This window comes from Sus scrofa, chromosome X (genome assembly GCF_054392235.1).
Source record: "Sus scrofa isolate SSC_HxYL_T2T_F1_AM1 chromosome X, Sscrofa_HxYL_maternal_Yorkshire_Landrace_v2.0, whole genome shotgun sequence".
In the NCBI taxonomy this organism is placed as follows: Eukaryota; Metazoa; Chordata; class Mammalia; order Artiodactyla; family Suidae; genus Sus; species Sus scrofa.
The window spans coordinates 2,131,010-2,158,057 of NC_139401.1; the positions used below are offsets into that span (position 1 = coordinate 2,131,010).

The 27,048-nt window shown below is 53.8% G+C and overlaps 1 protein-coding gene across 2 annotated transcripts in view; it reads right to left on the reverse strand.

Annotated features, from left to right (window-relative positions):
• Positions 1-3,117: 3,117 nt before the first annotated feature.
• Positions 3,118-27,048, reverse strand: part of P2RY8 (P2Y receptor family member 8) — a 50,372-nt gene continuing 26,441 nt past the window's right edge. Inside the window, exons 1-2 of one of the 2 annotated variants that reach the window (XM_021081377.2) lie at positions 20,531-20,721; positions 3,118-7,477 (exon numbers count right to left, since the gene is read on the reverse strand). In XM_021081377.2, coding sequence (XP_020937036.1) covers positions 6,376-7,452 — 1,077 coding nt within the window. In that variant the 5' untranslated portion in view covers positions 7,453-7,477; positions 20,531-20,721 and the 3' untranslated portion in view covers positions 3,118-6,375. Of the gene's footprint in view, positions 7,478-20,530; positions 20,722-27,048 lie in introns of those variants that run through there. The other variant, XM_021081375.2, reaches the window with a different exon arrangement.

Consider the following 27,048-nt stretch of genomic DNA (forward strand, 5'->3'; position numbering starts at 1 on the left):
GCACTGCGGGGCATTGGGCGGATTCCTGGTCTCCACCCGCCGCGTGCCAGGGCACCCCCTCTCCCAGGGCAGACAACTAAAGTGACCCCTGTGTAACACACACACACACACACACATAAACTAGTACCTATCTGTGTGTATTATATGCACATGTGTCTGTGCACATACGATGTATCACAGAGGAAGGTCCATAGCCACGTGACATCCTGTTTTGTGTCTCGATGGCATTATCATGTCCCCTTTTCCCTGTAGCTTTCTGTGTGGGGTGACCCCCCAAGGCATCAGGTGGTTCTGCCAACCAGGTCTGGAGGCCTGCGACAGTGGCGTGATGCGGGGACCCATCGCTCAGGCCGGGCCCCTGGCCACGGACCTCTAGTCCCAGAGCAGGTCGCCGAGGTCCCCTTGCCCCTCTGTCCCCCTCGCCCTCTCCAAGGAGGGGCTGGGAACCCGAAGGGCAGGTTTTGCACCCCCTCCTCTACTGCTCCCGTCCACCCCAGGCCCCCATGCCAGCCCCCTGTGGGTCAACCCACCCAAGGATGAACCCATCAGCGAGCTCCTCCCCCGTGGGCTGCACCTGCCCCAACCTGCTACCATTGGGGGACTCTCGTCTGATTGGTGAACTGGACATTTCAATAACTATTGTTATTACTGCTCTCAAATGATGAATAATTTAATAATAAGTAAATATTTTTGATCAATACAATAAATGGTTATTAGATATTATGCTATTGCTATAATAAAGAATAAATTGTTACTTATAATTATTATTATAAGTAATTATTAATAAATTGGTCGTCATGTTTATTAAATAAATGATAATATCTTATAATGTATATTTTATTTCTATTTTGTGATTTATATTTTATTATTTATATTTTATTTATAAATAAAATATAAATCAATAATACTATTAATATTATTAATTAAATAATGTCTTATAATGTATACTTATTTTATTTATGAGAAATCTTATATATTATTGATATTATCATATTATTATATTAAATATTATTATCATAAGAGTATCATGATAATATTATTAAATAACACTTTAAATAATTATTAATATTATATTAATTATGACTATTATTATATCTAACTCTAGGCATTTGAGGGGAACATAAAGTCCAACAGCCAGGAAGCATCTCTCTGACAGAACCATCTCCCAGGGGCGGTGACAAGGACCTGCCCAGGAAGTTGGCTGGAAAGGTCCAGGGGGCGGCCCCAGAGACAGTGTCACACTGCCCTCCCCTCGGCCGAGAGTTTGAGGTTCCCTTCCCGTTTCTGCTCTGCCCAGGCTGGCATCACTTGATTGTGTGCAGACCAAGACACGGCAGCAGGTGTCGCAAAGGCCACCGCGAAACACACTGAAGGAAGGATCCCTATGTTTGAGAGCCCATCTGTGTGTCCTGTGAGCGCAGACTCTCCTTTGATGGAGTCACCTCCCCCCACCCCCACCCCTGCCGCCCCGGGTCCCCAGAGCCAGCCCCCAAGACTCCTGTTCCACCACCACCCAACAGCTCGATCAAAAAAAACAAAAAAAAAAGGTTTATTTTGCGATGGTTCTAGGTTTCCCCATCCCCCTGTCATCCCTCCTCCCATCCGAGATGTTACTGGTCCCTGGAGAGGGACACAGGATGGACCAGTGCTGGAATCTCGCCAGTTTTCCCAGCGGTCTGTGGGGTTCCAGTCCACCTGAGAGCCTCTCTCCTTTTCTTCCAAAGTCCCAGCTTCCTTCTTTCTCAGGACACTGCTGACGAGGTGGGGAAAACAGGCTGACAGGTGTATTGCTGGATTTCACGGACAGTCTGGGAAGGTCCTGATGACAGAAGGTGACAACGAAGGCAAGAACGAAATTGTGGTTGGGCCAAGATAAATGCCTTCAATTGGGGATGCAGCAGGGCCATTGGGCAGGAATTACCAGCTGATCTTGGGTCCCCACCAGTGCAGGAGGAGGCTCTGTGGCTGGTGGCAGGTTCAAATCTCTCTGTGCTTGGGGTTTATCTGAAAGTCCCAGAGGGGCACTCTTCATCCACGCCTGCTCCTTAGGGCTCCCCCCCCGACCCCCGGCTTCTTCATCTCTGCCTGCCACAGGGCTATTGGAACAGCACTCAAAGCATCTCATGGGCCTTATAGAATCGCACAGGCTTCCAAAGACATTAGGGGGAAACAAAGCTGAGGTTAAAAGTTGAAGGTTTTTAACAGCCCATCGGAACCTGAGTGGTCTCTGCTTTGGCCCTGTGATTGGGACATCCTTAAGACGTCTCCGGTGACTTTTCCCGCCATTGCCTCCAGACACTGTGAAAGCCTGAGGGTCAAACTATGTCCGTGGCACAGCATGGCAGGAACAGAGTTTTTGGTGAGATGTGATTTCAGCCCACTGTTTGGGATGTTTGGGTTTGGTCCTGTTTGGAGGCTGAGCTCCAAAATCTGGCTGAAACAAGGTCTCTGGGATCCTGTCTACAGCTTCACATATAAAAACCACGCACACAGTGATGGGCAGCAGACCCACCTGCAAATGATGGATGCCCAGTGGTCACCCAGGCAACAGAACAAAGAGGAAAATGAGTACCACGGATGAACCCCCCAAAAAGTCGTGGGGAGAAAAAGCCAGCACATCCAGCACCTCGTGTAATGTCCTTTATGTCACGTGAACGGTGAGGACAAATCAACAGAAGCAGAAACCAGAAGCAGAAAGCAGAAAGCAGCCCAGGTGGACCAGGCTGGCCCATGGGTATCGGGCATCTTTTCAGATCCACGGCACTTTCTAAAGATGCTCCGTGGAGATTTGGGGAACCTCCTCCAACTCGCTGTACGTCGCTGCACCTGGAGGGGCTGAGGCGGAGTGATGTAAACCCCGTCACGAAATGGACACATCCAGCAGGAGTCCACTCTCAGAAGGTCCCTACAGGAGTCGGATTCACACAGACAGAAAGGAGACGGCGGCGGGGGCTGGGGAAGGGCAGGGCGAGGCAGAGATTCCTTTTCAGGGAACATGAGAAAGTTCCGGGGACAGACGGTGGGGGGGGGGGTGGCGTGATGCCACGCGTGTCTTTAATGCCGTCGAACCGCGTGCGTTTGAACAGGGTAAAGACGGTCCATATTATAAGCTTTCTACGACCTTTTTTTTTTTTTTTTTAATTGAGACGGCAAAACAAAAACAAAAAATTACACACACACATACACACACAAAACCAAAAAAACAAGGCTGGATCGGGAGCACTGGCTTCTTTTATACTCAGCAATTCTGAAAGCGGACGGTTTCCAGCATGGGGCGATCACATGTGGCATCAATCCGTATCTTTGCCTGACGTGGGCCCACAAACCCTCCGGTTCAGGTGGGGATATTTGAAAAACAGGCTGATGTGTTTAAACAGTACGAAACCGAAGCCTCGCTAGGAGCGCTCTGCCTGCGGACGTCCTTCGCCTGCGCGCGGTCCCCGACCACGCACGCACAGACGCACACATGGGCGTGCACGGACGCGTAGACGCACACGGGTGCACGGGCGCACGGGGTGTGCCTCGACGGGCGTGTGAACGTGTGCGTCTGCGTTCGCGCTCCTCTGTTGAAGCAAGCCTGGACGATCACAGCGCTTCGCCCGGGCCTATGTTCAGATACCTTGGGCACGTGAGGGATTCTTTTTTAAAAAGGCCCCATGGAGCCTCCTCAAGCCTCCATGCCACCCACCCCACGCCCTATCCGTGCTCACCCCACGTGTTCGGAACTACATGATTCTTCTGAAATCGAGGCTCCAGGGGGCCTGGCGGGAGGATAACGGGGTAGGTCGCCTGCAAGAAGAGCGGGGCCTTTAGCTGGCAGGGGTCCCGGAAGCCCCACAGAGGCACCTGCTGGCCCTCTGCACTTAGAAAACCCACGATCTTGCTTCTCTGCGTGTTTGGCTGCCCCACACCCTCCAAAGAGCTGTCTCTTGGTTTTTCTGATGTCTCCCTAGATATGGATGTGTTACCCCCCCTTTCCAGGAGGCTTCACAGGGCAACCCATTGAGCAAGGATGTGGGGTGGGGGACACCCCTGCACATGCGCACACACAACAGTAATAAAATGCTGAAACAGGGGCAAGCCCTGCTTCCGGGCCTCGCACAGACCCCTGGGGCAGGCGGATGGTCACGTGAGCTTCCAACTCCTGGATGGAAATTTCCAAGAATTCCAGAGAGCATGTTGGACCCCGGGGGGGAAAGTCACAGGAGGTGGGTCGGCCTGGGTGGCGGAGGGGGGCTGCCCTTCCAAACAACAGCGCTGATGGTGATGCAATGTGGACCGCAGAGCTGCACCCGGCGACCTCCTGTCCCAGATGCTGTTACTAAGGAGACCAATTTCCCCTGACTTCAAGCAGCGTTGCTTATTCACGAAGCAGCAGGAAAAGGCCCTGGGAGGGTGATTTAAGGTTTTCACAGCTTTTTAAGCATCGGACATGGGAAGTCCCTGCCCAGAATGCGGGGCTGCCTCTCGCTGGCTCAGGGTTTCCGCCCCCCCCCCCCCCAGTGGCGATCTGGCTTTCCAGGGTTCAGCTTTGGGACACTCGGGAAGAGCAGGGGGACAGCACACCCTCCACGGCCAAGGCAGGGCCCTCAGGACAGCCCTTTTCCTGTCTCCTCGGCCTGTAGCTTTGAGTCCTTTCTCTAGGATGTCACTGGCCATCTCTGCAAAGTCTCCCCAGGGGTGGGCTCAGACCCTGTCCTCCATGGGGACGCCCCAGGTGTGTGGCCTGGGACAGAAGGGGATGGAAGGGACCTCCAGGCTGCACCTCGAGGCCAAGGGGGTGGATCCCACAAAGCTGCCCCACTCCCACCCCCGAGTCAGCTCCAGGCACGAGCACCTCCTGCAATCACCCAACCAGGGGCCAGCATCACAGCCCCAGAATTTCAGAGTGTGTGTCCAGGGGTGGCTGGAACAGTTCCCACAAGCTGGGGGCTTCAACCACCAAACCTAATTCGTCTCAGCCCTGGGGACCAGACGTCAGAGGTCAAGGGGTCCCAGGGCTGTGCTCCCTCCAGAGGCTCCAGGGGAGGGTCCTTCCAGCCTCTTGCAGTTTCCGGGGGCTCCAGGTGGCCCTGGACTGGTGGCCACCTCCCTCCCGTCTCTGCCTCCGTCTTCCCGTGGCTTCTGCTCTGTGTCTTCGTCTCCTCTTCTGTCTCTTAGGAGGACACTGTCCTTGGAGGGAGGGCCGCCCTGATCCTGTAAGTGACATTCTGAGATTCCAGGTGGACATGGAGTTGGGGGGGGCCTATTCACTTCAGCACATGTGTGTCTGCTTTTCTCCCAAAGCAGTGATGGCGGGGACCAGTCCGCAGGATGCCCCACAGTCACCCCACCCTGGAGGTCCCGGAGCCCCCGCTACTGGTCCCTCCCAGGTCTCACCTTACAGGCTAAGGGCTGTTTTCCTTTCCCAGGGGAGCCCTGAGCTCAGTCCTGTGTGTCTCCTTGGGATGCACACAACACGCAAAGTGTCCCGCTTTGGGCAAATCTCAGCCTCCCAGGAACCTGCTGTCTTGGCATCCTGGGCACTGCAGGGACGGGGCCCTTCATCTTCCCAAAGTAGCACAGGTACTGAGCTGGCACAGGTGTGTCCAGGGGCTGACCGGGCGGCCGGCCCTCCTATGGGCTGCGTGGTCAGGGCTCGCTGTGTACCTGGTCCTCAGAGGACCCCACGGTCAGGCCAGGTGCAACCCCAGATGCCAGGGGAATGTGCCGAGGCCCGGGGCTCTGGGCTGGGAAGGGGAGGCAGAGAATGCCTCCCCGGGGGGGGGCAGCTGCACCCCAAAGCATGTCAGCGAGCCCCAACTTGTAGCTGCAGACACTCGGTGCCCCGGGCCACTTATCTCCCACCCAGCGACCCTCCACCAATGCCTCCTGGACAGACGTTTTTCCCTCCACGGTAGCCACTTGTGGACATTTAAGTAAAACCTGGCTCCCACTGCTCCAGAATAACCCTCTGCTCTGCAAGCCCCTGTGTGTGTTGGCTTGGCTCCTGGAGGGACCCAGCGATGTCGGGGGGACAACACGGGCTTGTGTGTGGCCGCCTGGTGGAATCCCAGTGCCCAGAGGGGATCGCAGGTGAACTGAACCTGAAGCCGGGGGCCCATGAGGCTGCAGGAGCAGAGCAACCCCCAGCATCCCCGTCCTGAGGGGTGGGGGCAGGCCATGAGTCAGGCGGCCCGCCCTGTGGGCTATCGGGGGCTGAGGGGAGCGCAGGTGCCTTCAGCGGTGAGCTGGCCCCTGCGATGCCAGGGGACCCTCTGCGCCTCGGGGAGGCAGGGGCGGCGGTGGGAGGGGGGAGGAAGGCGAGGAGAAGGGGAGGGAGGGAGGGAGGAGGTCCCCGCGTGTCCCCCCCGTGGCACGCAGCAGGCGCTGGGCTCAGAAGACGCTCTCCTGGCGCTGGAGGCAGGGCCGGCCGGCCGGGTCCGCGCCGTCGGCTTGGGCGCTGAGCACCGAGCGCGCCGAGAGCGTGCGCGCCGAGAAGAGGCTGTCCCGGCGCACGTCCCCGCTGTCGGTGGGCAGCGGCCCGTAGCCCAGGTAGTCGCGGAGGCGCAGCTGGAACTCGCGGGAGGCGAAGTAGTAGACGAAGGGGTCCAGGCAGTTGTTGAGGCAGCTGAGGCAGAGCGTGAGCTTGTACACGTGGTAGTAGCTGTGGCCGAAGAAGAGCCGGCTGACCATGTGCAGCAGCAGCACGAAGTTGTTGGGCGCGAAGCACGTGACGAAGGCCAGCAGCACCACGGCGGCCAGGCCCACGGCGCGCCGCCTCTGGCCGCGGCCGTGCGGGTCGGCCGAGCGCAGCAGCGTCAGGATGGTGGCCGTGTAGCAGGCGACGGTGACCACGAAGGGGATGAGGAAGAGCAGGAGGAAGAGCGTGAAGAGGAAGATGGCCCACATGGCCACGCTGGGCAGCATGGTGGACTTGAGCACGTCGAAGCAGGTGACGATGCCCAGCTCCTCCACGGCGTACGTGAGATCCGTGCGCGCCAGCGGGGCCAGCGCGGCCAGCAGCAGCAGCCACAGGCCGGCGCAGGCGGCCACGGCGTAGCGGCGGCGGCGCCAGCGCGCGGAGGCCAGCGGGTACACGACGCCCAGGAAGCGGTCCACGCTGATGCAAGTCATGGTGAGGATGGACGAGTACATGTTGGCGTAGAAGGCCACGGTCACCACGTTGCAGAGCAGCACGCCGAAGACCCAGTGGTTGCCGTTGCAGTGGTAGTAGATCTGGAAGGGCAGCACGCTGGCCAGCATCAGGTCCGTGACGCTCAGGTTGATCATGAAGATGACTGAGGGCGTCTTGGGGCGGATGTGCCTGCACAGCACCCACAGCGAGAACAGGTTCCCCGGGATGCTGACCAGCGCCACCAGCGAGTACACCACCGGCAGCACCACGGCGATGGCCGGGTCCCGCAGCATCAGGATGGTGGCGTTGTCGGGGCGCGTCAGGTTCATGTCCATCCTGGGGCCCGGCGGCGGGGCCGGTCTGGAAGGCAAAGGGGCCGCAGGGGTGAGACGGGCGGGGGAGAGGGAGGTCCCCCCCACCCCCCGCCCGCAGCGTGCGTGGGAGGGGCGGCGGCTTCTGGCTCCTCCTGTGCTGGCCCTCCCTCCGGCCCCCTCCCTGGCGCAGACCGTGGCCAGAACGGGAGACGTGAAATCCTCCCAAGTTTGCGCCCCTACCACAGGCTGCTCCTCCAGACCCGGGATGGGAACTCAGAGAGCTGCCCCTGCTCCACCCTGGTTGGAGGGGAAGAGACCGCCAGAGGGGGATGTGGAAGCCCCGTGTCCAGTCCCCACAGGCAGCAGGCGTGTGATCTTTGCTGCTTGAGCTAGAGGACAAGGGACCCTTCCTGTCACTGCCCACCACCCCGCTGCCTCCTGTGTGCCAGACCCAGGGCGCTGCACACCTGCCCCTTCCTTGGCAACTTCCTTCCTTCCTGTGACTTGGAAGCATGGGGGCCTTGCTGTGAGGCCCGGTGCACAGGCTTCAACGTTGGGGCTGTGAGGATGCCAGGGGAGTGCGGCCAAGGTACAAGTGACAAAGTTACCAATAGACTGACCCTGTTTCTAAGCTGAAGAACAGCCTGGAGCCAGACCCCCGTCTCCAGACCCCTGGGCTGGCCACCTGTCCTTATGCCAGCCCCCAACACACCAGGTCTGCCCTGTGAACAAGGACGTGAGTAAGGTGTGAGAATATGCCATGGGCCAGGTCAGAAGAGGTCATCACTGGACCCTGACTTTCCTCCGGGAGTCACGACTGCCATGCAGGGAGCTGCCCAGTCCCACCTCCTGCCCCCCTGCGGTCCCCGGGCGCTCCAAGGGGCAGGTGCTCACACAGGATCCACCAGGCAGGGGTCTTACCCAAGAAACTGCCCATGTGACAGCTACCAGGAGGCAGCGGGGGGGGGAGAGAGCACCCAACCTCAACGTGAGTGAAGGAGAGAGGTGGGGGGGCGCCCTGACTGCGGCGAGGGCCCCAGAAAGCTCTGTCAGGTGCATGGGGTCCTGTTCCCCAGGAACGAACACCTTCCATCCTGGGGGCACCGGGGGGGGGCCTCCATGCAGACAGGGGGAGGGAGGCGGAGGCCAGAGCTGGGGCTGCCGACACACACACCGGGGGAGGCCGGAGAGGGGCCGGCGGGCGTGGCGCCCCACGGTCTCCCAACGTGAGAGTCAGCATCCAAGTCATGACCACCTGGGGGACAGCTGTCCCCCAGCCCAGGAGGCCGTCGGCCCTGGATCGTCAGGGGTCTCCAGAGGAACAGCAACGAAAGGATGGGGAATTAGAAAGATGTGTGTGTGTGTGTGTGTGTGTGTATGTGTGTATATGTGTGTGTATCTGTTATATGTGTGTATATGTGTGTGTAGGTGTGTATGTGTGTATATGTGTGTATATGTGTATACGTGTGTGTATGTGTTATATGTGTGTGTGTGTAGGTGTGTATGTGTGTGTAGGTGTGTATATATGTGTGTGTATGTGTGTGTGTATATGTGTGTATATATAGACACACACACGTACATTCAGTTGCATGTGTGTGTATGTGTACACACACGCCATTGCCTAGGTATGTATGTGTCTGTGTACACATTCTGCGCTGTGTGTGCATATACGTGTGGCTTGTATATATGTGTGTGTGTACATGGCATGTAGAGAATAGACTACACAGTCTATGGCATATACATACACACATGGACCACACACACACACACGTGTACTCACACACGTCTGTATCCTAAGCACACATACCCCGCTGGCGTCATTTATCAACATTCTGATGAATGTTCTTATTTCCCTACCTATTTATTTACTGTTCCAGGGCCACGCCAGGGGCGCGTGTCATTTCCCAGGGTGCAGGTCGCAGCAGAGCTGCGGCTGCCGGCCGCCCCCACAGCCGCAGTGCTGGTGTATCCGTGTGTTTCTGTACGTATTTATTTATGTACGTGTTGGCCGCAGTGTGCAGCAAGCAGCCTGATGGGAGAGTTCAGGTCCCAGATCAAGGCTTGAACCCGGGCCACCCTGGTAAGAATACCGAGTCCTAACCACTAGACCACCAGGGAACTCCTGACCCTGTTGCATTTATATACATATTTCTGTGTGTGTGTAGACACATAAGTTGTACACATATCCGTGTGCAACTGAATATGCACGTGTATTTATACACACACAGGCATGTATATATCTGTGCGTTCCACACCCCCCCACACACACGAACGTGCCACGGGGGTGTGTGTATGTGTGTACACACAGAAGCATATATGCAATGCGATATGTGTGTCTATATACACACATACCCATTCACACACACACATACAACTGTGTATAACAGGGTGCACACCTGCGCAGATATGTCTACAAACACACACATAGATTTGCACATATACACGTATGCCAATGTAAAATATAAAGATTTATTTCAGGGCAGGCTGCGGTGTAGATGGATGTGGCGTGGCTGTGGCTGGGGTGTAGACCTGCAGCTGCAGCTCCCATTCGACCCGAGCCTGGGAACCTTCGTATGTGGCAGGTGCAGCCCTAAAAAGAAAAAAAAAGCCAAAAGAACAGCATTTATTTCAGGGAATTGGCTCACACGTTTATGGGGCCGGTGAGTGTCAAGACTGCAGGGCCAGGGGGCCAGGCTGGAGGAGAGACCCAGGGAAGAGCTTCTGTAATGCACACCCACAGAGGCAGTGGGTTCTGAGCCCACTCCTCCTGCCGCTGCACCTTGAGGCTTGCACTCTTTTTTTTTTTTTTTTTTTTAAATGCTTTTTAGAGCCACCCCTGCAGCATAGGGCAGTTCTCAGGCTAGTAGTCAAATCAGAGCTGCAGCTGCAGGTCTACACCACAGCCACAGCAACACTGGATCCAAGCCACATCTGAGACACACCACAGCTTACAGCACTTAACACATATCCTCATGGACACCATGTCGGGTTCTTAACCAGCCGAGCCACAGCGGGAACGCCGAGCCTTGCACTCTGGAAGGTTTATTTTTTCTGCTCTTCCTCCGTCCATGGAGAAGGCTGCTGAGCTGCCCCCGCAGCCCACTCCTGACCACCGGCCCCTCGATCCACACGGGGACAGAGCGCAGAGACCAGGGCCAACAGGAAGAAGGGGTCCCAGACGCTTCTGGGCACAGTGGGTCCAAGTTTCACTTTGTGGTTTGTTCTGCAAAGGCAACCCCAAGGCAGCTCCCAGTTCACTCATGCTGGTTTTCAAACTCCGCGTGCTGGCTTCCCCACTTCTCTTTACCTGTGCTGCATCCACCTGGGCGATTCTGGGTTTCTCCTTCCTTGAATGCAGGGAAAAAGAGCTTTCACAGCGACGGCAGCCGGGTGGGGGGAACAGGAGAGAGAGAAGCACGGCGTGTGTGTTTTCTGGCTTTCAAAGAGGCCGCCTGCCTTGGGCCCCTTGGCCTGGAGCCCATGGGGTGGGGACACAGGGTGGGGGGCGAGGGCACATCTTTAGGAGGCTGGAAGGAAAAGTGACGTGTGGAGTTGCGTTGAGTCTGTCCTGCATGCCACGTTCCTGTAAGGGGCTGTCTGCCAGCCAGCAAGAGAATCCCCACCAGAAGGCGACCCTGAAAACACCTCGAATCCAGACGCCCAGCCTCCAGGAGTGTGAGAAACAAATGCCTGCTGTTTAAGCCACCCCGTCTGGGACGTTTGAAGTGCCAGAGCTGACCAAGACGGACGGTATACCAATGGCTTAAGCTGTGGCTGCAGGCACCTGTCACACTGCAGTGCCGCTCGCGGGAGGTCCTGGGATCATGCAGATCGTAGCAACCGCCTGAATCCCCTGCACCACAGGTCACGGACGCCCTAATCTATTCCGCGGACTCTGCTTTGGAGCTGGCAAGTGGCGAGGCAGGCGTCATGTTTTGCAGACAAAGGCAGTGGGGTTCCAAGAGGGGAGCGCATAGAGCTGGGGTTCAGAAGGACTCGACCGCCACCGCCGGGCTCCACCATTGTGTCCTTCTCATGCACGGCGAGCCTCCCCACTATTCTACGGATGGCCTCTGGCTGTGGCCGCAGGCACCCCGGCACCAGCACGGTATGAGCTGTTGTGGTGACCCAACCATGGTTGCAGGCATCCCTTCCCTGCACGGGGGGGGTCCCAGGACCCTGTGGCCGGCTCTTGGGTCTGACTGACGGCTTCTCCTGCGTCTTGATTCGCTCCAGTCGAATCCAGGGATGGCGTTTCCTTCTGGCTGTGTACACCTGGAGCAGCCCTTTCCCCGTGTGCTTGGGACTCGGAAGCCAGAGCTGCCAGCCTGGCTGAACAGCACGTCATGCAAAAGTCGGCAGGGTCTCGGCCAGCCTGGGGGGGTCTCTCCTCGGAGCCCACAGGTGGAAACTCTGGGACCGCTTAGGGTTTTAAGGTCTGACTTTTTCACCTTGCCTCCCCCCTCGCCGTGCAGCCGGGGGCGACCGCTCTGCTATTTTGCAGGTGTCCCAGGTGGTCGCTTCGCCACCTGACTGTGGTGTGTTCAAGGCTGGGGATCGTGAAATCCAGGTGAGGGGCTCGCCAGGCATCAGGTGTGCCCGTCATAGCTCAGGACTGTGCCCCAAAGACGCCCTCTGCACTTTGGCTTGTCCCCACCGTCGCACGCCGGGGGGGTCTATGAGCAGCAAACGTGGCCCGGGGGCCACCCCGGAGGCCAGGTCCCTGCCTCCCGAGCTTACCTGCACGGCAGATCCTGCTTCACAACCTCTGCCCTGGTGTTTCTTCCACCAGCAGCTCGCCATCTAGGCCAAGCATGTGCAGAAAGCGCTTCCCCAAACCCGTGTAAAAATGGCCCCGTTTTCGGTTTGAGTGGCAGCTTTCCGCTCCGCTAGCTCGCGGCCAGGTGCCAGTCTACCCCGGGCACCGGCCCCGCTCCCCTTGGGGACCAGGTCCATCCATTCTTGGCTTCAGGAGCACAGGGCCTTCTTGGGGGTCTCTGTGGGTGCCGCCGGCAGGGGGCTGCACGGCAGGGAGCGACCTCTGTCACTTCCCGGGGACAAAGCCGAACGGGGGAGGCTTCTGTGTGCCTGGGGGCGGGGGACAGGGTGTCTGAGAAGAGGGAAGGTGGACAGAATCGGAGACAGAAAAGCCACGGCCCTGGCATGGAGTGGGGGGTGCCCTGGAGGGCAGGGCAGGTGTTTTGGGGGGCATTCTTTCTGTTCCTGCTCGCCCAGGGCTGAGGCCCCCCACCTGCCGTCTTCTCCTCCAGGTGGGTGCTTCAAAAGAAGCGGATTTGCATAACACGCGCAGGCTGCCGGGCTGCCGGGAGGGGAAGCAGCGTGGCAGGAAACCCAAGTGGGCGGAGGGAGGTCCTGGCCGCACTCTGCAGCCCGGAAGCCGCTGCCTCCCGGGTGGCCCCGTGCTTTCACCTGCGCGCCCCCCACCCCCAGACTCTGGAGCCCCAGCCTGCAGCCTGAGGGTGTTTGGACCCCAGAGCCCGGCCGCCTGGGTGATTAATAAAGAAATCACCTCTCGCAGATGCTGGCGCCTCTGAAACCCACAGCATTTGTGGTTGAGACCCGAAGGAGGCCTGGGGGGGTGGGTGGGTGGCAAGATGGAAATTTTGTGAAAAGAGTGCAAAACGGTCTCAGGGGCAGCAGACACCCTGCCAGGCGCCGGGCGCACAGAGGTGGCTCCTGCACGAGGCAGGAGGCCGGGCAGGGGGGCTGCCCCAGGCAGGTGGCTGGGAGGAGCGGCCGACGAGCCCTGCGGGAAAGTGCACGCAGACCCGCCGTGCTGCATCAGCTGCCCAGGGCTGCTGTGCGCCCCACCCTGTCTGGTCCTCTCTTCACAGCCTGACTGAGCTGACCTTGACCTGTCTTCAATATTTACACAGCTTCAAGGCTGCTGGCGAAAGAGGACACTTCAGGGGGTTCTCACGCATGGGCTGGCATGTCAGAGCACGTCCACCCCACAGCCCCCCAACACCACGGCCGCCACCCCCAGCCCTCCCGCCCCAGCCCGCCTGTACGCACATTTAAAAATTAAGTTCAAGTGCACGACTCGGACAGTCCACCCCGTAGACATGCACAGCTCAGTGGCATGGGCCACACTCACAAAGTTTGACAACTATCACCTCTATCTGTTTGTAGACAGTTTTCATGGCCCCAAAAGGAGACCCTGTCCCCATGAGCGGTCACGCCCCAGCCCCTGGCAGCACGACCCCACTTCCTGTGTGTGGATTTATCTCTTCTGGACACTTCCTGTGAATGGAATCCCACAGTGTCTGTCCTTCTGGGTCTGGCTTCTCTCACTGAGCATCGTGGGTTCAAGGTCCATCCACATGGCAGCCTGTGTCAGAGCTTCACTCCTTTTCATGGCTGCATAATACTCCACCATGTGGATGGATCCTGTTCTGTGTATCTCTCCACCCACCCATCCATCCATCCCCCATCCATCCATCCATCATCCATCCTGCATCCATCCATATGTCCATCCTTCCAACCATCCACCCACCCATCCATCCATCCCCCATCCATCCATCCATCCATATGTCCATCCATCCATCATCCATCCATCCATGGACATTTGGGTTGTTTCCATCTGTGAATTTGACTCCTCCAGCGCTGGCTAGTGTGAGCTGCCTCATGGGTTTTGGTCCCACCGAGGTTGTAGCACTTTGCTAGGAAAGCCCTTGGGGCCTCACCCCAAAGCTTCTGGGGGCCACCATTTGGGAGAGCTGGCGGGGTCAGTGCTTTGAGTTACGTGGAATCGTCATGTGCTGCACAGGGGCAGAGCAGACTGGCGGTTTGCCCTCATCCAGGAGAGCTCCCGCCCAGCAGATCTTGTTCAACAGACTCGGGATGAGGGAACCAAGCTGAAGTCACAGCTGCCCAATGCAGGAAGTGCTGGGAAAACGCAGGGCATGGGCCCCCCCCAGCCAGACTGTCACCAGCCTCTGAGGGTTGCCGTGGCACCAAGGGACCCAGTGAAGCATGTTGTCAACTGGGGTGTGTCCATAGATGGCAACTAGATCAGTAACCGGGAGGGGATCCTGGGAAGGCTGAGCCAGTGACCCCAAACTGGGGGCTTAAACAGCCTGCATCCACCCTCCCCCATTCTGGAGACAAGGAGACGTCTGAGGTCAAGGGTCCCAGGGCCACACTCCCTCCAGAGTCTCCAGGCAGCCCCGCCTCCCTCCCGTCTCTGCCTCCATCTTCCCGTGGCTTCTCCTCTGTGTCTGGGTCTCCTCTTATGCCTCCTAGGAGGACACTGTCCTTGGAGGGAGGGCCCCCCTCATCCAGGAGGACCTCCTCTCAGACCCTTCCCTTCATCACACCTGCAAAGACTCTGTTTCCAAGGAGGGTCTTTGCAGATGTAATAAGTTAGGTTAAGATGAGGTCCCCTTGGAGCAGGAGCACCTGAGACCTCTATGCTGGGGTCCTTATAGAAAGGGGACATTTCAACACAGACACACAAGAGAGGGAGAAGGCCATGTGGAGACGGAGGCAGAGATGGATGTGATGGGCTCATCAGCAAACACCAGCAGCTGGGCGAGAGCCTGGAACAACCTGGACCCTCCAGAAGGAACCAGCCCAGCAGACCCCTTGATTTCAGACTTCTGGTCTCCAGAACAGACAGATACTGGATCTTTGTTGTTCAAGGCCCCTAGTGGGGGGCGATTTGTTACAGGGGCCGTGGGGAAGGACCATGCAAAGGAAAAGAAGAAGAATTTAGCTGATTGACTTCAGAAAGCCAAAGCCACGATCCTGCAAAATAAAAGAAAGCTGACAGCCTCGGGGCAAGATGGAGGAGGAGGGCGATGGAAGCAAAGGTGTGAAAACGGCCATATGGTCCATGACCCCTTTTCTTGGCCAACATATTCGGGGCGGGGGTGGGGGGGAGGTCTATAAATGATGAGCAGCTTTGCGGAAGCCCAGGATGAATGCCAAGTCTGGCCACCAAGGCTGCACCCAAGGCCCAAAGCAGGACCTGACCTTCTCCTGCTCAGGTCTCCTGCCTAGAGTGGGTGAAAGGTCTCCCCAGCAGCACTTACACCAGAGACCCACAGTGCTGGGGGACATGCCCCATGACCCAGACCCAGTGCCCCTTCCAGCCTTGGGAGGGAGAGGGGGACAGGTGTATGCCTGGAGGCAGATCCACACTAGCCTTGAGAATTCAGCCTTGGGCCAACTTACGGGGGTGGCCAGGATTTTACAACAGGGTCCCAGGGTCACCATTCACATACGCAATCTTATTTCTGCAAAAGTCTCGATGGACAGGTCATCTAGACGCATGACGGGTACTAGAGGGGTGACAGGCAATGGATGGAGCCCAGGGCTTCTCACCCAGGCAACACTGTCATCCTTGCCAGGAGACACTCAGCAATGTCTGAAGACATTTCTGGTTGTCACAACGGGGAGAAGGGGGAGCCACTGGCACGTGGTGGGTGAAGACCAGGGACCGTGTTCAACACCTGACAGTGCACAGGACACCCCACATCAGAGCCATCAAGCCCCAAATGTCAATAGTGCCGAGGCTGAGAAACCCTGACTTAGCATCAGAGATTCTATCTTTCTCTCTTTCTCTCTCTCTCTCTCTCTCTCTCCCCCTCTCTCTCTCTCTCTCTATCTATCTATCTATCTATCTATCTATCTATCTATCTATCTATCTATCTATCTATCTATTTATCTATCTATCACCTATATCTTATCAACCTACCTACCTGCTTATCTATTTTTTATCTATCATCTCTCTATGAATCATCTACCTATTATCTATCTCTCTGACTTTCTATCTTTCGGGGGGAGGGATCCCAAGAACCAGAGCGACTGCAGAGAAATCACAGAAGGAGAGAGAAGCTTGAAAGGAAGGGCACGAGCTGGGGAAGCAGAGGGACAAGGAGGAGGTTGAGGATGTCAAGACCCCTTTGAGGAACATACCAGAAGCATCACACCCTGCACCTTCCCCCCCACAGGGCCCCTTTTGCTTTCATGAGTGTCCTTCCACACTGGAGCCCAACACAGCTCAACAAGACCAGGGTCAAAGCTGCCTCTCTATGCAGCTTCCTAGGTTCCTCCCACCCAAGAAGAAGTGAAAGCAGCCTCTTCTGGGATCCCAGGTGCCAATGAGTTTCAACGTTGCCTAAATGTTTAGACCTTCCAATTAGAGAGCATGTGCATATTTGCTCTGAATCAAGAAATATAAAGAAACAGCAGTATTTGTGCTTCTCCTCATGCTTTTCGCCTTTAGGACCATCGACTCCAAGGTGGCCCCTGGGAGATGCTGGCTCTGAAGCATCCTTCCAGACACGCCTCAGTGTACATCAAACACGTACGTGTGTACACTCACCCACACAGGTAGGAGTTTTACTTTGCATGTTGTACATATCAGCTCCCGCTCCCTTCCCGCTTTATACAAACTGACAATGTCCCCATCCCACACATAGAGTTCCCCTCTGCTGTTTTCCACACTTGAATGCCCTGTGATGCATTTCACCCTGTTCCCCAACCTGTGGGCATTTGGCTGGATGGCCTGAACTTCGGACTGTGCACACACACACCTCTGCAAGCATTTCTGGGCATGCATGTGACACTGACTTCTAGAAGACTTCCCCAGCAGTAGAACTGCCCATCCAAAAGGGGTGCGCATTTGAAATTGAATGCATATAGTAGAAAAGAAGAAAGATCTGAAACCAACCTTCTAAGCTCCCACCTTAGGAAACCAGAACAAGAAGAGCCATTTAAATCCCAAGTGAACAGAAGAAAAGAAATAATAAAAATGAGGGCATAAATTAATGAAATTAAAAACTGGAGCTCAAGGGGGGGGGAGATATCAAAAGTTGGTTCCTTGAAGAGATTAATAAAAAATGATAAACCTGTAGTCAAGCTAACTAAGAAAAAGAGAAAGACGCAAATGAATAATATCAGAAATGAAAGAGGAGACATCACTACAGATCTCATGGACATTGAAAGGCTGATCACGGAAAACTGTGAACAATTCTATGCCCACACGTTGTATGACTTAGATGAAGTGGAGCACTGCCTTGACATAATCTGCCAAAATGCCCACAAGGAGAAAGAGACCCTTTGAACAGCTCCATCTCTATTAAAGAAATAGAAGCGATAATTAATAACCTTCCAAAAAAGAAAGCACCAGGTCCAGATGGATTCACTGGTGAATTCTACCCAGCATCGAAAGGAGGAATTACAGTAACTCTTTACCATCTCTTCCAAAAAACAGAAGCTGATGGATTAAATATCTTCACATGTACACTGTGCCCATTTGGGTTTGCAGCTAATAGAATAAGGTGGGGGTGGGGGGAAATCTCATTTTTTGCATTCTCACCAACAATGTGTCATCAACCTGTTTCATCTTTCCCACCAACGGGTGAGAAGTGCTGTCTCACTGAAATTTCAATTTGCACCTTCATTTTGGCCATAGAGGTTGGTTGAGTGTCTTTTTCATGTTTGTTCTCACACTGGCATTTCCTGTTGGCAATGCCTTTGTCCTACTGAGCCTGACCCCCAGCCCCATTGGTCTCCTCACTGGCCACTCAATGCTCTTATTAAGGTCACAGTAGCGGCTATTTCTAGTGATGATCATTGATGACATCTGTGCAAATCTATTTCTGGGTTTGCTATTCTGTTCCCTTGTCTCTTTCACCCGAACCACACTGTCTTGATCACATCAGGTAATGCCCTCTGACTGTGTCCTTCTCCTGCAATATTGTGCTGGCTGTTCTGAGTCACGTCCCTTTTTCTCTGGCGTGTATGCTGCCATCAGCTCTTGCCCTCTGCAGGTCATCTTTTAGTTTTGTGAGTGGCATTTCACATGACATTCAGTTTATATCTTTCTGTCACAGCTTCTTCCCCTTTACACGTTCTGTATTCTGCGTCCTGTTCAGGAATACCTTCTCTACCCCCCACTCTAAAAGATTCTCCTCTCTTCTTTTTTCTGAGTGCCTTCATGGTTTTATTTTCTGTTGCCCTGGCTGTATTGTAACTGTTCCTCCTGAGCCTGCCCTTTGCAGAGGTTCAGTGTCTGCTGATCGAAGGCACAACAGGATCCAAGAAAACACAGCATAAAATCTCAAACTTTCAGAAAGCAAGGGTGTCTGAGACGTTGCTGAGTTCACTTACCCACCAGAACCTGACTGTCTTTCCAACAGGGACTCTGAGCCTCATTTAAGGTGTCTGTGTGGGGGCAAGGCAGAGACACTGCCATCCTGATGCCTCCTTGTAAGATGTGGATATAGAACAACTGGTTCTAGAGCCTACGGGGAGAGGCAAAAACCCCAGAAGAGCCACTACACGATTGGAAGACAAGAACGAAATTGGAGGATTGACAACTTCAAAGCTACAGTCATCAAGACAGTGCAGGGAGAGGCAAGATGAGGGAGGGGAGTAAGTGGCACAAACTACTATTATAAAGAAATAAGCTGCATGGATGGACTGCACGATGCAGGGAATGGAGCCAAAATTTTACAATAACTATAAATGGCATATAAACTATAAAGGGAATCTAACCTTTTAAAATTGTGAATCACAACATTACACGCTTGTAAGACATATTGGATAGCTACTATTTTTCACCTTAAAAAAAAGGAGAATCATCACCTTTTAGGAATATTCTAGGTAGTTTTTTTGTTTGTTTGTTTGTTTTTTGGCTGTGGTGTGCAGCAGCTTGATGTCAAAATATCAGTTCCCACACCAGGGATTGAACCCTGGGCTGCAGCAGTGACCTAACCACTAGACCACCAGAGAATTCCCTCTTAGGTAAATTTAAAAAAAAAGAGAGAGAGAGAGAACGAGAGCAAGACAGTGTAGCATTGATGAAAGAATAGAGAAATAGGTCAAGGGAGCAGAAGAGAAAGCACAGAGACACCATAAATACAGTCAACCCATCTTTGACAAAAAAGCAAAGGCACGGCAACAGAGCAAAGAGGGTCCCATCAACTAGTGGCACTGGAACAACTCACAGCCACGGGCGAAAAATATGAACCTAGACACACACCTGATTCTCTTTATTGTAACTCAAAAGGGACCTCAAATCTAAAAGTAAAACACAAAACTATAAGCATCTACAAGATCATGTAGGAGAACGCTTAGCTGCTCTGGGGCATGGTGATGGTTTTTAAGACACAACACCCAAGTCACAATCCATGAAAGAAATCACAGAGACGTTGGACGCTGTCAACACTAAAAAACATCTGGAGAGTTCCCTGGTTGTCGGGGCTTTCACAGCTGCGGCCCAGGTTCAATCCCTGGCCTGGGAGCTGAGATTCCACATGAGGCTGCTGCATGCCACGACCCCCCAAAATAAAATAAAAAGTCTGTGCTGCAAACGACCCTGTCAAGAGCATACGAAGACGAGCCACAGAGTGGGAGAAAAGATTTGTGAAAGACACCTCTGGGGAAAAAAAAAGAACAGAATCCAAAATATATAAAGAGCTCTTAAACAACCAACAATAGGAAAACAGGAGTTCCTGTTGTGCCTCAGTGGAAACGAAGCCGATTAGTATCCACGAGGACGTGGGTTTGATCCCCAGCCTTGCACAGTGGGTTAAGGATCTGGCCTTGCCAGGAGCTGCGGCGTAGGTCACAGATGCAGCTCGGATCCCGAGTTGCCGTGGCTGTGGTGTAGACCTGCAGCTGCAGCTCCAATTCGACCCCTAGCCTGGGAACCTCCATATGCCACTGGTGTGGCCCTAAAAAGATGAAGACAAGACAAGGAAAAAAATAGGAAAACAAACCACCCAGTTTAAAAACGGTCCCAAGACTTCTCCAAGCAGGTTGCAAAGAAGCGAGGAAAAGACAGTCCCGTCCTGTCCCAGGGCGTCAGGGACTCCAAGACAAGAGAGCACCAGACGGGGATCAGAGTGACTCACATCTGAAAACACCGCCACCACTGCCACCCGCGTGGGTGGGTCCAGACCGAGACCTCTATCCCCGCTGGGCGCCCTGCCAGGGTCCCTGCGTCGGCGGTAGCCCCCTGGCCCCTCTGAGGCTGAGACCCCTCTTTATGTGGGACGTGACGCCTTCAAGCCTCCACAGCCTGCAGGCTCCTGTCTCCGGGCCACCCAGGGACCCGCATTACCTGTGTGTGGCCGGAGGGAGGGCTGCTCCGTTCTGTCCACTTCCAACTCCCGACGCGGGGCGGCTGATGGGTGCCCGGGACGCGCCACCTGCCCCGCGCGTGCTCCGCGGAACCTCAGCTCCCGGCTAAGCACAGACGCCCAGGCATAGTAGCCTCCTCTCCGTCGCTGCGTTAACGTTCCCCTCCACTGCACAACCGGCACGCAGCAGATCACAGGTGATTTGCATGCCGCCGGCCGTCTACACCCGCGCAATGTCCATCCGCCCCCGGCAGGACGCGGCCCCGATCCCCGCGTTCCCTGCCTCGGGCGTCTTTCTCTCCAAGCTCCTGGCACCACCTAACGAGCCAGACACCTCTTTCTGCCCCAAAGCCAGAAGGCTCGGCTTTTCTTTTGCAAGACTTTTTTTTTTTTTTTTTTTTTTTTTTTTCCATTTTCAAGCTGCACCTTCAGAGGTCTCCTCAGAATGGCACCTGCAACTTCAGCCTCTGTCTGTGAAGCAGGAAGCCAGGCAAGGTGGATGCATTAATGAATGTGAAGCACCCTTCTGTGAAGAAGAAAAAAAAAAAAAGAAAAGAAAGAGTGGGCCCCCGGGGTTGGGGGCCTGCCAGGAAATAGGAGTTTACAAGCAGCAGCCCTGTCAGTTCAAAAGTGCTTGTCTCATGGGTGAACCCGGACACCAGCTGTGTGAACAGGCTGGTCAGAGCCGCTTGACAGATCAGCCGACTGTCAGCAACAGAGAGGCGGACAGAGAGACAGAGAAAGGCGCGCAGCTTTCATCTCCTAACGCCTCTGCGCTGTTTCAAGAGAGGCCCTAAAACCAGCCAGGACCTACCGGACAGCACAGGGAACTCCCCTCAATGTTTTGCCCTCATCTATCAAGGAATCAAATCCGAAAAAGAATTTATATGCATATATGACTGAATCCATACACTGTCCTCCTGAAACGAACACAAGATTGTAAATCAACTCTATTCCAATCAAAATTAATTAATGTACCAAATAAATAGGAGTTCCTGTCATGGCTCAGTAGGTTAAGAGCCTGATACAGGATCCATGAGGATGCGGGTTCCACCCCTGGCCCCACTCAGTGGGTTAAGGATCCAGTGCTACCGTGAGCTGTGATGTAGGTGACAGAGGCGGCTTGGATCTGGTGTCGCCGGGGCTGTGGCATAGACCGGCAGGTGCAGCTCTGATTCGACCCCTAGCCTGGGAACTTCCGTAGGCCGCAGGTGCAGCCATAAAAAAAAAAAAAAGATAAAAATTTAAAATAAATAAAACAACAAATAGTCCCTCAAATGTCTTCATGACTAGTGAGACAATCCTTTAGCCATAAGCAGAAGGCCACACTCATGCAATTTCTGTCAAGTCCTACAAAGGGGCCCAGGAGACTGGCATCCAAATAAGATTTGAGAAGGAGCTGAGAGGCCTCGGGGGGCTTGATCCTGCCCCACCCCGACACTTGGCTCTCGCTTGGTGTCTTGATTCAGACCTTGTGACCAGAACCCAGAGCTGTCCTTCTTCTTGCTCTTGAGACGCCGTCAAAACCTCTGTGGGTGAAGCGCGAAATCTCCCCAAAACGCCACTGACACAGACACAGACGCAGGGCGTGCTGACATATCAGGACGTGCTTGGCACCCAGAAAAGGATATTTTATTGTTTGGGGTTTTTTGGGGTTTTTTCAGGGGCTATACCAATGTCAGGTGCACATTCCCAGGGCCAGGGATCCAGCCGGAGCCAGAGCAGGGACAACACCAGATCCTTAAACCCCTGCACCACCAGGGAACTCCAGAAAAGAATATTTTAAAGGAAGGGACCCTGAAAAGCCCTTTTGAGCATGGAACTGCAGCAGACATAACACTTCACAGACACACCTCCCTCTGAGTCCCCTCGATGCCCCCAGGCCCAGGTGAATAAGGTCAGAGATAAGGGGCTTGTAGGCTGCGCAGACCCCATGCCAAAACCCACGAGGGTCCCCTGAGAATCCCAGATGCCCTGGAGCGAGGGTCTCTGAGAAAGGAGCCCACCCCCCCGGAGAGGGGGGTGTGAGCAGAACATTTTATTTTCTGGGTTTTTTAGGGCTCCACCCACGGCATATGGAAGTTCCCAGACCTAGGGGTTGAATCGGAGCTGCACCTGCCGACCTATGCCACAGCCCCAGCAACCTGGGATCCGAGCCACGTCTGTGACCTACTCCCCAGCTCACGGCAACACCAGATCCTGAACCCACTGAGCGAGGCCAGGGATGGAACCCGTGTCCTCACGGATGCTATCTTGGGTTCCTTACCATTGAGCCACTACGGGAACTCCAGGGCTTGCAGATTAACTCTGTTTTGCATCTGGAACATAAGAAAGCCATGACCCTCTGCTAAGACCGAGTCCAAGGACTGAGCGTTGCCAGGGTGTGTCTGGTGTCTAAGTGCAATGAACACACAGGTTTTGGGGGATGCAAGGCCAAAGGCCGACCCCACCTGAGTACATGGAACACAGGTAGAACCTGGATGCTGTTTAACTGAGAAGAGGTGAGGTCGGGCGGAGGCTGTTCTCCTAGACACCAACCCCAGAAAGAGAGGCCTGGCCAGAGGGGGACAATTTAGGGTCAGGAAGTGGCAGAGCCCAGGGCTCGGTCAGGGAGCCTACCCATAAGCCTGGGGTTCCTTGCTGAGCCAGGAAGGAACAGTGGATAAACAAGGTGTGCTGAGGGCAGCTCTGGTTTAGGGTAGAAAGTGCCAGCTGGTGACTGGGGGGTTCCCCGGGCCCGCGGATAGAACAGAAACTTGTCAGTATGGGTCACTGTCCTGAGGCTGCCATCACTAAGCACCCCATCAGGGGTTTAAAACAACAACCCTCCACCCTCCCCTCCCCTGGGGACCCGGTGTCTGAGGTCAAGGGGTCTCAGGGCTGCCCTCCCTCCAGAGGCTCCAGGGGAGGGTCCTTCCTGCCTCTTCCAGCTTCTGGGGGCTCCAGGAGGCCCTGGGCTGGTGGCCGCCTCCCTTCCGTCTCTGCCTCTGTCTTCCCGTGGCTTCTCCTCTGTGACTGCGTCTCCTCTTGTGTCTCTCAGAAGGACACTGTCCTTGGAGGGAGGGCCCCCCTCATCCAGGAAGACCTCCTCTCAGACCCTTCGCTTCATCACATCCGCACAGACTCTCTTCCCAAATAAGGTTCTACTGCAGGTGTCAGGAGTCAGGACAGGGACATGCCTTTTTGAGGAACTCAGTTCCACCCCCGTAACATGCAATTGTCATCCAGACCAGCATCCCTGCCACGGCAATCAGAGAAGAAAAAGAAATAAAAGGAATCCCAACCGGAAAGGAAGAAGTAAAAGTATCCCTGTTTGCAGATGACATGATGCTACACCTAGAAAACCCTAAAGAGGCTACCAGAAACTGTTAGCGCATCCATCAATTTGGTAAAGTCGCAGGATACAAAATTAACACACAGAAATTGACTGCATTTCTATACACTAACAATGAAGGATCAGAAAGAGAAATTAGGGAAACAATCCCATTTACCATCACGTCGAAAAGAGTAAAATACTTAGGAATAAACCTACCTAAAGAGACAAAAACCTGTACTCTGAAAACTACAAAATGCTGATGAAAGAAATCAAAGATGCACAAAACACATGGAAAGACCTCCCATGCTCTTGGATGGAAGAATCCACATTATCCAAACGACCACACCACCCAAGGCAGTCTGCAGCTTCAGGGCAAGCCCAGTCAAATGACCAGGACGTTTTCCACGGAACTAGAACAAAATAGTTAAATATTTGTCTGGAAACACAAAAGACCCAGAAGAGCCAAAGCCATCCTGAGAAAGAAAAATGGAGCTGGAGGAAGCAGGCTCCCCGACTTCAGCCTGTACCACAAAGCTGCAGTCAAAACAGTATGGTCCTGGCACAAAGACAGAGATATAGATTATGGGACAGGATAGAAAGCCCAGAATTAAACCCACGTACCTACGGCCAACTCACCTCTGACAAAGGAGGCAAGAATACACAATGAAGAGAAGACAGTCCCTTTCATAAGCAGTGCTGGGAAAACTGGACAGCCGCACGCAAAAGAAAGAAAGTAGAACATTCTCTAGTATTGTATATAAAAATAAACTCAAAATGGATGAAGGGACTAAATATAAGACTGGACATTATAAAACTCTTAGAGGAAAACATAGGCCAAACCCTCTCAGACATAAACCACAGCAATATCTTCTCAGATTCACCTCCTACAGTAATGACAATAAAAACAAAAATAAACAAATGGGACCTAATTAAACTTAAAAGTTTTTGCACAGCAAAGGAACCCCTAAAGAAGATGAAAAGACAACCCACAGAATGGGAGAAAATCTTTGCAAATGAAGTGACTGACAAGGGATTCGTCTCCAAAATATACAAACACCTCCAGCAGCTCAAAACCAAAAAACAAACAAACAAACAAACAAGCCCATCAAAAAATGAGCCAAAGACCTAAACAGACACTTCTCCAAAGAAGACATGCAGATGGCCAAAAAACACATGAAAAGATGTTCAACATCACTGATTATTAGAGAAACACAAATCAAAACCACTATGAGGTACCACCTTACACCAGCCAGAATGGCCATCATCCAAACATCTACAAACTATAAGTGCTGGAGAGGGTGTGGAGAAAAGGGAACCCTGTGACACTGTTGGTGGGAAGGTAAATTGGTGCAACCCCTGTGGAAAACAGTACGGAGATGACTCAGAAAACTAAACATAGGACCACCATTTGATCCAGCAATCCCACTCCTGGGCATCTCTCCAGAGAAAACCATGCCTCAGAAATATACATGTACAGACTTTGAAAAACTTAGGGTTTCCAAATAAGACAGGTTGGGGGTCGGGGAATGCACTGGGCGTTTGGGATGGACATGCTATAAAATTGGGTTGTGATGATTGTTGTACAACTATAAATGTAACTGAGTTTAAAAAATGCTATAAAAGTAAAAAAAAAAAAAGATACACATACTCCCATGTCCTTACGGTACTATGTAGAGTAGCCAAGCCATGGAAGCAACCTACATGTCCATCAACAGAGGAGTGGATAAAGATGGGGTCCATATACACAATGGAACACTACTCAGCCCTGAAAAGGAAAGAAATAATGGCATTTGCAGAAACATGGCTGGACCTGGACATGATCAGGCTGCATGACGCTAGTCAGACAGTGAGATGCCCACATCCTGTGCTATCCCTTCCATGTGGCATCTGAAAAAAAGGACACAAGGAACTTCTTTGCAGACCAGATAGAGACTCACAGACTTTGGAAAACTGATGGTTTCCAAAGGAGAGAGGTTTCAGGGGAAGGGATGGGCTGGGGGTTTGGCATAGAAATGCTGTCAAATTGGGTTGTGATGATCACAGTAAAACTATAAATATAATAAAATTTATTGAGTAAAACATATGTTCTATATACCTTATATATCTGCGTATAAAACCTGTGTGTGTGTGTGTGTGTGTGTGTGTGTGTGTGTGTGTGTGTGTGTATATAAAAGCCCGGCATCTCTTATGAGGGGTGGTTTAAGTCCAGGCGTCCTGGGGAGAGGCCCTGAGAAGGACCCCCCGCCCTGTCCTGTGCAGGCAGCACCTGCTGCGAATGCATACCTGGATGTGACGATGCAGGAGCACTGGACACACCCAAAGGAGAAGGGGGGGCAACTAAGAAAATGTGAACATCACAAAAGAGGAAGAGAGGCTGGAGAAATGCTCCAGAAAGCCTGGGGAAACGGGACGACTCAAGCGACCTGGCCCCGAACTGGACTCTGCTGGACGGGGTCCGTGCTCTCTCTATGGATGTGATTGGAGCAGCCCCCACAAGGGGAAAACGGGAGTTTTGCAATAAAGGGACGTGGCCATGTGAAATGTACCAAGAGACTGTACCTAAGAGGATATCCTACTGTTAGGGAGATGGACGGACGGACGGATGGATGGATGGATAATAGATAGACAGGCAGACAGACAGACAGAAAGGCAGGTAGATAAGTAGATAGAAAGCCTAGTGAGATGGATGAAAATTTAAGTACGTTTGCCACAAATGTTTCCTCCTTGCTCACCTCATTTCAGCGCAGAATTTTCCATCCAACTTAAGACGCCCCCTGTTAACTGAATCTAGTCTGCTCCCGGCCTTCCATCACCCATGAAAAATGATATGACATTAAATGTTTACTTGACGGTTTCATGAAAAAAGTGGTATCATCACATGAATGGAAGGAAACTGAGGGGGTGACTCGGGGGTGGGGGGAGCGGAAAATCCCCTACATGGACCCACGTACGTTAATTTTCCACGTGAAATCGATTGCCTGCCCACAGTGTGTCCACGGAGGCAGGATGGGCTGGTGGTGAGGGGCCCAGAGGGGGCGTGAGTGGTGGGGGGCGGTGAGCAAGACGTCGGTCGGGTCTCAGCTGTGTCAAGAGGGAGCTGGGGGCCTGGGGCAGCACCCTCCCTCTGGAAGCCCGGGTTCCTCCTCAGAAGACAGGGATCTTATCAGCTTCCAGTGGGTACTT